The sequence below is a fragment of the Natrix helvetica genome, assembly GCF_964273705.1.
Source record: "Natrix helvetica genome assembly, chromosome: 5".
NCBI classification, from domain to species: domain Eukaryota; kingdom Metazoa; phylum Chordata; class Lepidosauria; order Squamata; family Natricidae; genus Natrix; species Natrix helvetica.
In genome coordinates this window covers 64,736,409-64,748,604 of record NC_138551.1, presented here as the reverse complement: position 1 = coordinate 64,748,604, position 12,196 = coordinate 64,736,409, and the positions used below count along the sequence as shown (strand labels likewise).

Sequence of the window (12,196 nt, the reverse complement as noted above, 5' to 3'; positions counted from 1 at the left end):
TAGGGTTTGAAATCAAGAGTCACGAGTAACTTCCTCCTCCTCCTCAGAAGCCACGCCGGCCGAATTCACCCAGCACATTAAGTCACAAACGCGGAAATCACTGTTTGGTTTTAATGTTGTGAACCTATATTCAACACATTAAAACTAAACAGTGGATATAATTGGATTTAAAAGAAAAACTGCACGGAAGTGCTCACTCATGTGATGTGAACTCGGGCCAGAATTTTTTTTAAAGGGGGAACAGCTGCAGTGGGAATAAGAACAATATAAAACTTTCAGTTCCATATAAGTCTCCATTTTATTAAATATGTCCCCATTTCCTGTTTTCATGCCCATGTTTATACTTATACCTGTTACCTCGTACATGTTTGACCAAACACAACGGCATTAAGATGAGAAAACATTTTATTCCCGAAAGCCGGACTTTGCTCATTTTCGGGCAATTGCATTGCTACCGGAAGTACAGGCATTAAGCAAAAGGAATCGAAGAATAGCCAATAAGAAGAGGAGAAATTTGTTGGCCAATAGCTATTGTACCCGCGGTGCCCAGCTTGCTTCTGATTGGGTGAAAGCAACAGAAGACTGTCCTGAGAGGGAATATTCTTCTGCCCCCGCCCCCCTCTTTCTAAGGACAATTTTAGGGTTTAGCGAAATTGTCATTTCTCACGACTGAATATATACTAACGCAAAAAGTCTACTCTATGGAGATTCTCAGTCATCCAGGTAATGGTTATCCCAAAGGTGCTTTTTCAGGAGGCAAGTGGACTTTCTTGTTTTTTCTTTGAAGCTTCTTGGATGAGAAGCGAAACAGCTTCAAAGAAAAAAAACCAGGAAGCCCACTTGCCTCCTGAAAAAGCACCTTTGGTACACTGAAGCAACTTTTTTCAAACTTTGCAGTTTGAAGATATGTGGGCTTCAAGTCCCAGGATTCCCTAGCCAGCACGCTGACTGAAGAATCCTGGGAGTTGAAGTCCACACATTTTATAAATTGCCAAGCTTGGAAAATATGGCTTGCTTTGAGCGATTCCACTGCTTTGGAATGATTTTCAGGAATGAAATGCAGGAACAAAATGGGATGGGTGTTTAGAAATTGTTTACCTGTGATCTGTAGTTCTTTTAGAATGGATCGCCTTTCTGTCGACCATTTTCCTGTGGTAAAGAACTGGTGGTATAAAGCTCAGCAGATGTTAAGAATATTCTGCTTTCTGACCCTGCTGTAGCCCATTGCAGAACGGAGGCTCCGTTCTGAAGAGACATGCAGACAATCACCATGAATTGACAATAAGAATCACATTCAGATCTATGATAGGAAGAAACAACTTGGGGAACTTTAGATAGACCATTTCTAGCATTTCTGATTTTAAAAACGTGGAATAAGAGAAAAATCTACAAGATAAGGAAAAACAGCAACCTAAGAATAAAAATTGTACACAAAGACACATATTAATGTGTATGATATTAAATGAATAAGTGGAACTTGCCATAGTGTGGGAATAATGCTAGGAAGAAAATATTAAATATATAGGATCATTACAAGGAAACATTTAAACAGCTTTTAAATTTTGTTAATACAGAATTTGTACTGAATTAGGAAAAGCACTATTAATAACCTGTTTCCCTGAAAATAGGACCTTCTCAAATAATAAGCCCAATCGGGCTTTTGAGCGCATGCACTAAAATAAGCCCTCCCCTGAAAATAAGCTTTCCCTGAAAATATTGCAACACAGCAGCAGCCATGAGGACCACGCTCGCTGCCTCTTGTACCTCAAAAATAATAAGACCTTCCCGAAAATAAGGCCAAGCACTTATTTCGGGGGCCAAAAGAAAATGAGACCCTGTCTTATTTTCAGGAAAATAGGTATGATTACTGAATTTGCATGAATTTATTTTGCAGTCTAGAGCACTTCAAAACTTTTTCAAACTCTTAGTGTAAAGGATTATTTTTTAGCCAGAGTAATATACCACTCATTTAAATAACCGAAACATAGTGGGAAATGTTGCAATAATAAACCTATCTCACAAACCACAAGTAGACTACTACATACCTCAGGAATCACTAATAGACTACTACAATCATATGGAATCAGTGTAGCACAAAAGTCAACTAAAGCCTTTAAAAACATCCTAAACAAACCAAAAGACCCAGCAACCCCAGAAGAAAAAAACATACAGTGTAAGAACTGCAGCAACCATTAGATAAAACAACAGGCAGAAGAATGGCAGGACACCAACTGGCAGTCAGAAGACATGACGAAAATTCTTTAATTTCACAACATATGGACAGATTTAACCATAATTTCAATTGGGAAAATGTGACAATCCTAGACCAGGCCAAGCCCCAAAATACTAGGGAATTTCTAAAAACCTGGCACTCTGACAAATCAGCCATCAATAGACACATAGACTTTAACAACATCAATAGACTCTGCAAAAGAGACCATCAACCAGCCCAAAAGAGCAAAAGACTCCCATCACCTTTTCACCTGCAATCAGCACTCAGGTCAGCATAGATTAACTCCAAGATCAACTTGGAGTTAACAATTCAAGTAAGAAATATCCCAGTCAAGAAACTGTCAAAGAGCCATCAGTAAACATATCAATCAAAGAATCCCTCACAGCGCCCTCACCCCTCATTTCAACCCTGAGCTACAAATATTCTCCTTTATTGGAACAATCAGCCTGGCAGATAATAAAAGAAACTGTCAATATAACATGTTAAATCAATGTACATGCCAATATAAATTTGGATAATAAATGGTAAGAATTCATTGCAAACGATTATCCTTTAATTTACAATAGTTTAGCTCAACTTGAAGGAGACTTTTCTTAAAGTTATGTATGGATTACATTTGCAGTCAATTTGTGACGACTTGATGAAATACAGTAGTAGTACTTTTCTATAATCAGAAATAATTATAACTAATTGAAGAAAATTTAATACTTGCACTTTGTAGCACTCACCCATCTGATAGCCTATTTGCAAGCCGCCTAAGGAATGGTTTGTTGGGACTTGCAACGTCCTGATAATTTATTTATTCTTAGCTTATTGTAAGCCAGCAGGAAGTTGCAGATCAGTCCTCTCTTAATGGCCTGCAAATCTCACTTAACAACAATAACTGGGATTTCCAGGATTGCTATTACTAAGTGACACTGTAACATCATGCTTTGTGACTACATCACTTAATGACACAAATTCCAGCCACAATTACTATAGTTAAGTGAAGATTACCTGTACAGGTAATCCTCAACTTACAACAGTTCATTTAGTGGCTGTTCAAAGTTACAACGGCACTGAAAAAAGTGACTTATGACTATTTTTCACATTTACGACCATTGCAGTATTCCTATGGTCACATGATCAAAATTCAGATGCCTGGTAACTGATTCATACTTATGACCGCTGCTGTGTCCTAAGGTCATGTGATCACTTTTTGAGACCTTCTGACACAGTCAATGGGGAATCCAGATTCACTCAGTGTTGCTAACTTAACAAGTGCAATGATTCACTTAACAACTACAAGAAAGGTTGTAAAATGGGACAAACTCACTTAACAAATGTTTACCTAGCAACATAAGTGTTGGGCTCAATTGTGGTCATAACTCGAGAAGTACCCATAGTTCATTTACAGATAGCCAGTAAATGGCACTAAATGTTTCCATATTGCATACTTTTCTCTTAAAATATTTTAACAAGATTTATACTATAACATGTATTATTAGAAGTGTTGTTCCTTTTTCATTGTCAAAAAATAGTAAAGTGGTTTATTTATGCAATAATAATCTGAATCAAAATATGTAGCTGGCAAAAAAGTTAAGAGCTGTTGGTGGACTCTGACAGCTCAGACCATTATGGGACTGCTCTGGAGGATGAGGAAGACTCTGGAGGGTGTTTGGAGTCAGAACAGGAACTAGGGAGGCCTGTTGGCCACCAGGTGGCATCTGAGTCCGGGAGCAGTGAGGAGGAACAGAGGTTGTCCCTGATGGGCGTATGCGTAGAATTGATAGGAGAAAGAAACAGCTGTGGAGAAGACGTCATAGAAGAAAGTAAGGACAGCTGGTTAAGGGTGTGGCCCCTCCCAAAGAGCTTACAGGTGGAGCGACGGGAGGGGAATCTTTGCAGGAAACAACAGTCCATTTATACGAGCCGTTGCGGAAGCATTCTGTAAGTTTTAATCTTGGGTTCTTGAAGATAACTTTCTAGGCTGCTAACCAAGGGGTGGCTTTATCTATGTAATTAGTCGTGGCAGACAGCCAAGCCTGTGTCTGCATATTCATTGGCATCACGGGACAGAACAATGGCTGTAGGCCAAATTAAAAAGAGGAAATTCTTTAAAATTCTTCAACAATAGGTAGTTCTTGGTCAATGGGGCTGGAATTACTGTCACTAAGCAACACAGTTGGAAAGTGTGACATCATGTGATATGCCATCTACCAATGGAAATTCCAGCACTTCTAGTTGCTGTCTTGTAGTGAATCTCATTAAGTAAGGATGTTGTATGGTGATCATTTATAACACCTTGCCAACTTCCCTATTGACTTCACTTGTAGGTAACCAGCAAAAAGATGGCAAAAGGTATCATGTCACTGTGAGGACCTTGCAAAAACAGCTGCAAATTCAAGGTACAGTGATGAACACCACTTGGTCAGAAAGTTTGAAAGGTTTCTGAATGAATGGTCACTAAGTGAGAATCACCTATTTTATTAATCTGCAATCATGTTGAAAGTAATATTGTAAAAGCATTAAACTTATTTATTTTTTGTGTCGATGAAATTATTTTTAAAAAATACGCCATTGATATGTCAAGTTATTTTATTTTTTTTACAAAACGGTTCACAACATTTGCCATTTTAACAGAAATTGTGCAACTGATTTTTCTACCTCTAAATTACAAAAGTGATTTGTGCAAAACTGCAAATAACTTTATACGGGTACAAAGCTTAAGAGGTGGAAGCACCATTAACTAATTTGATTGATTACAGGAAATTTCAATTTTGAAATAGTCTATAGTCTCTAAAATACATATGAATATAAGTTTTCAGACAATGTAAACATTAAAAATTAAGTTTATATCTAAATTTTGGCATTTGTATCCAGCATAATACCTTTGTTCATCAACACAATTATATTACCAAAATGAGATTTAAAAGTTTTCAAAAACATTTTGTAAATCAATTCTGGATAGAATTTCATGTAAGCCTCATAGTGGAAAGAAGTTATCATATAAAAGCAATCATTAAATTTGGTGGACCATATGTGTTAGTCTTGATTTACAAATCTGAATTGATTATTCATAATATGTGACTCCTAAATCATATATTAGGAAACAATTATTCAACACTGTGCCCATTTTTTTAATTTTCAAATGCATTATGTTTTTCAAAATATGTATTTATACATGCTGTGATTATGATGTGACTTTAAACAAAGGCTGTAACACTGTAAGGATACAAATTGCTCTTTTCTTCACCAAAACACTACCCTTTAATCAAATCTTTGGTTTAATGAATCCATGAAGAAATGTTATATTATGTTTCCACCAAAATTACCATCAGGGCTGGTATGTCAGAAATGTGGCATCATTGCACTTTAATGAAAAATGGTACAAATTGCTATTATGAACCTGAAATGATTTGACATGCTTAATGAGCCCAGTCAATTGTGGTTTTTTTTTCATTAAATCGTAGTTAAGAAAAGATGTCCTATTATGTTTCAGCATGAAGTTGATGTTTTGTTTCATGTTGATATAATATTAATATGACTTATCAAAATGGTCAGCTAAAGCTATAAATAAAAATGTATAACTTTCACAGATTTATGACAAGAAAACAGAAGTATCCTCTATTTCAGTCTTAGAAGAAAACATTTAACAATATATTCATGTTTTACCTGGGAAGTTGAAAGAATCTTTAGAAATATCTTACAATAACATTTTTTTAAACACTTAAGAATAAGTGTTTAAAATCTTCCTGTGTAGGAAGATTCAGCAGTAAACATTCAGATAAACAATACGGTGGTATCAAGTCACATTTGTTGATTTTAAGGCAATACAAATCACTTTCTGAAATTCTCAAATAGATAACACTACACTATTGCCCTTCTTTCACTGACTGATTGATTTTTTTGATTCCATCTTGTGCTTCACTCATTCACTTCATTATATTCCATTCACATTGTTTCTTAATGTAATAAACCAACTGACTACAAAGAACCAATTGCACATTTAAAAAAAATCAGAGCAACTGTACAATTTGCAAATCTGTCATCGATGTAAGAGCAGCAGTCTCCCCCCATTTTTACAGGGATCAACAACAAGGGAATTTTAATGACAGATTTAACTATTCCTTCCCCAACCATGACCACTAACTTCAATAGGTGTTTTCTTGTAATGTTAAGAATTAATATATGTTAGGAGTGAGGAGAGAAAGAAAGGGAGGAATCTCATTGGGCCCACAACTACAGAAGAGAAGCCTTCGTTCTTCTAATAAAAATTGTACAAACATGTCCTACATTTTATAAGTCTGCCAAGGTTTCTGATCACATTTACTACAGTATCTAGTTTGGCCCTATGTTAGGGTAAAAGACTTTTACTGGTATGAGATACCCTGACATATTACTTGTAAAAGCAATATCCTATGGTCTAATAATTAAGGCAGCATTTTCTTTCCTAAGTAATGATTTGGTAGTTTAATTTAATCCTGTTTTAGAAAATTGATCTGAGGTCTTCGTTTGTATATTTCTAAAAATAACACTTTAATTCATTTCACTAATGCAATATTTTTCCTAGTGGCATACAGTACGTGTCTTTATAAATCCTCAAGACGGAGGAGAGAAAACAGGTTTTTGTGGGATTGGTGGTCTTAAAGGTGAGTTCCGTGGAATAGGTGGTCTTAAAGGAGGATGTTGTGGAATTGGTGGTCTTATAGGAGGATGTTGTGGAATTGGAGGTCGTACAGGAGGTCTTTGTGACATTGGTGGTCGTACGCGAGGTTGTTGTTGAGGTGGAACAAATTGATTTTGTACTGGTGGCCTAAAAAGCAAGAGAGGAAAACAGTCTGTGGATAAGTATTTCAGGTTTTGGCAGGTACAAACAGCCCTGAAAAAGAACTACTTATTTTTATTTTTATGTACTTCTATTTCACATTTTTGAACTGCCCATCTCCCTCAAAGAGACTAAGCACTGAAGTGCAAGGAAGTTTATCTGAGGTAACCACATGCATGTAGCAATGCCCTATCTGAACTGGGAAACAAGTATGAATTTGTTCTGCTAGTTGAGCTAAGCCTTCATCTTCAAGTTACCTTAAACAATTTTTAACTGCAGTTATTAAAATAAGGCCCACCTTAAACCATTGTGCCAGACATGAATGAAGTACATTCAGATTACTAAAACGTATGAATGTATGAAGTGCATACATGAACTATTATTTATTTACTGAGGTTCTAGTTTCCTTGATGCTTCAAGGCCTTCAGATTCCTACAATATAAACACCAGTGGTGGGATTCAAATAATTTAACAACTGGTTCTCTGCCCTAATGATTTCTTCCAACAACCAGTTTGCCAAACTGCTCAGAAAGTTGCAAACTGGCTGAATCCCACCACTGATAAACACTGTTGGGTTGAAAGAGAATAACTGACCCAAAATCACCCAGTAAACTCTGTGGTTCAGAGGAGACGTTGGATGAAGGCTTCCCACTCCTTAACCACTACACTTCATTACCCAGGAAAACTGTGCTTATCACTGGAGACAGTTTGAACTTAATGGTGAACACCAGCTTCCATTTCTAGCCATTACTCTCAAGTGGCTGCAATAAATTGCTTTAGAGCATGCAGTCCCGACCCTCTGCTGAAAAAATAATAATCCCCACCTCTAGCTTTTAACATGTTCACCCTGTACTTAAGCCACATACTGTATGTGGTTCTGCTGAAAGGTTACGTCAAAAAGTACAAACCTTGAAGTTGGAAAGTGAGATATTGTAAAGATTCCCGAATTTGAAGTAGGCTGAAAAAGATGAACAAACAAACAAACAAACACATAAATCTCATGCTTATGTTTACAAAGATAACGGTAAAGGTTTTCCCTGTCATGTCTGTAGCAGCGCTCAAGCCATTTTGGGAGCATCTTCAGGGCTGCCAGTCTGACTTTATGGTCTTGTGCTCATCTGTTTTCTTAGTCCAGCAGCCCCCAACCTTTGTGGGATCAGGGACCAGTTCCGTGGAGAAGTTTTTCCATGGAATGGGGGGGGGGCATGGTTTCATGTGCTGCCTGCATCCCATGGATGGGGCCTCGGTTGTTTGTGCGGCCCTGTTTCTGGCATGCCATGGGCCAGTGCTGTTCCATGGACCAGAGGTTGGCAACTTCTGTCTTAGTTGGAAGACACTTCTGCAGTCATGTGACCAGCATGACTATGCTGAAGCGCACAGAACTGTTACCTTCCCACCAAAGTGGTACCTATTTGTCTAGTCACATTTGCATGCTTTCAAACTGCTAGTTGGGCAGAAGCTGTGGCAAGGAATGGAAATTCACCCCATTGCATGGTGCTTGGGTCTCGAACCCGGACTGCCAGCTTTCCAGCTGACAAGCTCAGCATCTTTAAGTGCTGAGCTGTTGCTCCCCTGCTCATGTTTACAATCCAGCAAAATACTGTTGTTCTAAAGTCTGCAAACTAAATATCTGAATAGATATTAATTAATTAAGGGGGGGAAATGCACAGCTGATATTTTGTACTGAAAGACTTTTATTGGTGGAAATTACTTCAAAGTAGACATTATAATTGAAAGCACATTCTTACCCGCCTTCTATTTTTTTCCTCTTGTGGATTTGGTTCACTTGGAGTATTATTCTGGTGTGTAGGTAATGGTCTTCTTTGCTGTGCATTTTCAGCCCTTAAAGACCAATTCAAACAAACAGTTAAATTTATAAAAACATAACGTCCATCTTGTAGTACGTATTTCCCAGCTAGTAAATGTGGAAGTAGATAACTAGATAATACACTTTTAGAAAGATTCAGACAAACAGATTAAGTAAAGAACCATGATGATGATCAAGGAACTAGAAAGATCAAAGGAACTGGAATGTTGTTTTCAGAAAAGATAACAGAAGAAAGTTATGATAACACTCTTCAAATCTTGAAAGCTATGATGTAGAATAAGGGTCAGACACTTTTTTTTATTGCCCCAGATTGAACATCATTGATTACAGTAAAGCAGATTCCAACTGAATGTCAGAAGAATCAACTTGAACAACTTGAATATTGAAAGTACTAAGTGGGTTGGTAGGCCCTTCTTCAGTGGCTAGATAGCCATTGGGTTAGAAATTCAAAATACTGAGTTTCCTTCATCAACTAGGCTAGTAGATTTAGTGCTCTTAATGACTTCTTCCAAAACTGTGATTCTACCTCAGGAGTGCCTTCCTTAGTTGGTTTTCATAAATAACTGGTCTGATAAAGTAAGGGGTCTAGCCTAGCTAGATTGAAAAGGATTGAAAAATCAAAATGGATGAGGGAAAAGCAAAGCAAAGAGCTATTTTAGTAGGAAGCACTACCAATATCTAAAACAGTGGCTCTCAACCTTTTTTTCACCACAGACCTTTCCCTTGGAATACCTTTTGTGGCCATGGATCCCCAAAACTTAACTCAAAATTTAGATCATAGCATTTCTTCAAGCTTTTGCGAACCGACTGTGACAGCGCCCCCATCCCAGGGGTCCATGGACCACAGGTTGAGAACTACTGGCCTAAAATATTTACTTTTAAAAAAACAACAAATATATATTTCTACTGAAATGATCGTAGTTGGTATTAGAGGAATCATAATTTGTAGAATCAGTAACCAAATCAGGATCTGAGAAAGGGCTAACCATTCTTGGAGAATTACCCAATTGAATTTTTTGTCTATTTATGCTGGCTCTGTGACTAGCACTATGAGAAGTTACTTCCTAATATTTTCTAAGGCATTTTTCTTTTTTAAAAAATGAAAAGCCAAAGTATTACATTGAAGGCAATGAATTGTCTGAATATCATAGCCTGAGTTCGGGTTTAGGAAAATAATATCTCTTTCTTGTCTCCTATCTGGACAAAGACCAATTTAAAACCTTAAACAGAACTTGCTTCTTCAGGCTTGCCAATAATACCTGGATAAAAATTATGAAAATGATATTATTTTTGTAGATTGCCATCTCTTTTTCAAGTTTTACTCCCAACATTCCTAAAAATCTCTATAAATCTTTCTCCCATTGTCATCTATTGCTAATCATGTAAGGGTATCCTTTCAAAAGGCTTCGACCTTATATTTTATTTAGTATTTATTTCGTAGGTTCCACTGAAGTCAGTGAAGGTTGTTTCTGAATGGCTTGTACCACAACATTTAGTTTGTCTTTTAAGATCACTAAGACTCCAAATCATGTTTCTATTTTGAATTTTTGACTTAACCTTGCGTAGATGTGTTTCCGTTCTCAATATTATCAATTGCACGAATTTTGTACCTTTGATTTCTTCTACGTTCTCTGAAGAGGCGCCTTTTAATTTCTTTCCTCTTGACAAATGCAATTGCAAGTAGAATTAATATAGGCAACACAAGTAAAAAGAATATAAGAAGACCATCTCGAAGGGATGTATCTAAGAAAGAAAACAAGCATTGTACGCTTATTTAAATGTAGAATTTGGACAGTGGGGCTACAAGACGAAGGTTTGACTTCCCAGCAAGATAAAATATGCATTTTTGGATAATTTTCTTCAATAAATAAATGAACAAGTGTAATACTTGGACCCCTTTGTTTAATTGGAATCTCTTTTTCTAATTTTAGGACTTGTGCAGAGGACAACTCATGTTTTAGGTCATGTTTAGGTCATGAATTTCTGGTTTTTCTTTGAATTCTTTGAACCAGAAAAACCAGTTACCTCTTGAAAAAACACCTTTGGGACAACTATGACCTGGATGACTGAGAATCTCCATAGACATTGAGCAACAATATTGAAAATCCAAAATGGTTTGCAAACATTTAAGCACCACTGTATATATAAAAAAATTCCAAGAAAGGAGAAGCTCATGTTCCAAAAATAAAAGACTCAAACTTCTGAAATGGGCATATGCTAACTTACAGCTATAGATTCAGATTTTAAAGATAATTAATTTCAATAGAAACAAAATCCACTAAACTAGAGTAGCAAAGGCTATGCTGACTTTTGTTCTTGGTCTTCATTTTTAAACTAGGCATTTTTTTGGACAGTTATTCAATGAAGTGACAGTTATTCACTTTAAGACGAATGTAACTTTCGTCAAATAAGACATAAAGCTACCTTAAAAGGTGCAAAATTAGAGTTCAAAAAGTGAGCAATATCAGATGGAATGTAAGAAAAAGGAATGATTTTTGATACCTATATGTGTTGGGCCGCTATCTATGCTGCCCCCATAGCCAGACACGTGACAAAAAGGAGGTGCCCACCCAGGATCACAGTGGCAATTGCCTTTGTTGTTGCACACCTACAGGAACAAAAAAGAAACAAAATAATGAAATTACAACTTTTAAAGAGGTTATAGAAATTGCAATAATATTAGGCTTAGGGTGTTATGTTTCTCCCCCAAACAGGCATGCAAAAATCTATGCACATCTCTTAAGGAATTTTATTGTAGAAGAACTCAAATGCCATTATGAAAGAATTCTATTAACAGCTGAATATCAAAAGTGAGATCTATGCAATAATCAATTCAGCTCCACAGTTTCTGTCACGTGCTGTGCATCGTATCATATGGACCTCTCTTTTGGATGGGAAGCAGTGGTGTGGTATGCAGATCAATATTTAACAAGCAGCTCTGTTGGCTCCATTACAGTGTTGGCAGCACTACACCAACGGCTTCTAAACAATGATTCGGCTGGCATTGGAGGTCTCCTCTCATCAACTATCTTGCAAAATTCCAGTAAATGTAACAATCATCTCTCATTAGTCCATGTGAACCAGTTCCAGCACACCATTGACAGGATCTCCTGGTTTCCATCCATCTCTTGTTTTGTTAGTGACTAAAGATAATATCCACAATTACCATATTGTCATAGGGAAGAAAAAACAATTGTTTTCCTATGACAGCGATGGCGAACCTTTTTTGGCTCACGTGCCATAAGTGCGGGGAGCACAGGGGGGTCGTGTGCAGGTGTGCCGCACCCATAATGCAATGTGCGACCCCCCCAGTGCGCATGCCCCCCCC

The 12,196-nt window shown here is 37.0% G+C and overlaps 1 protein-coding gene across 1 annotated transcript in view; it reads right to left on the bottom strand.

The window, feature by feature from the left end:
• Window positions 1-4,802: 4,802 nt before the first annotated feature.
• Window positions 4,803-12,196, bottom strand: part of LOC309393052 (disintegrin and metalloproteinase domain-containing protein 9-like) — a 37,825-nt gene continuing 30,431 nt past the window's right edge. The window contains exons 18-22 of the mRNA XM_081954804.1: window positions 11,371-11,476; window positions 10,479-10,611; window positions 8,789-8,882; window positions 7,949-7,998; window positions 4,803-7,028 (exon numbers count right to left, since the gene is read on the bottom strand). Coding sequence (XP_081810930.1) covers window positions 6,815-7,028; window positions 7,949-7,998; window positions 8,789-8,882; window positions 10,479-10,611; window positions 11,371-11,476 — 597 coding nt within the window. The 3' untranslated portion in view covers window positions 4,803-6,814. The remainder of the gene's footprint in view (window positions 7,029-7,948; window positions 7,999-8,788; window positions 8,883-10,478; window positions 10,612-11,370; window positions 11,477-12,196) is intronic.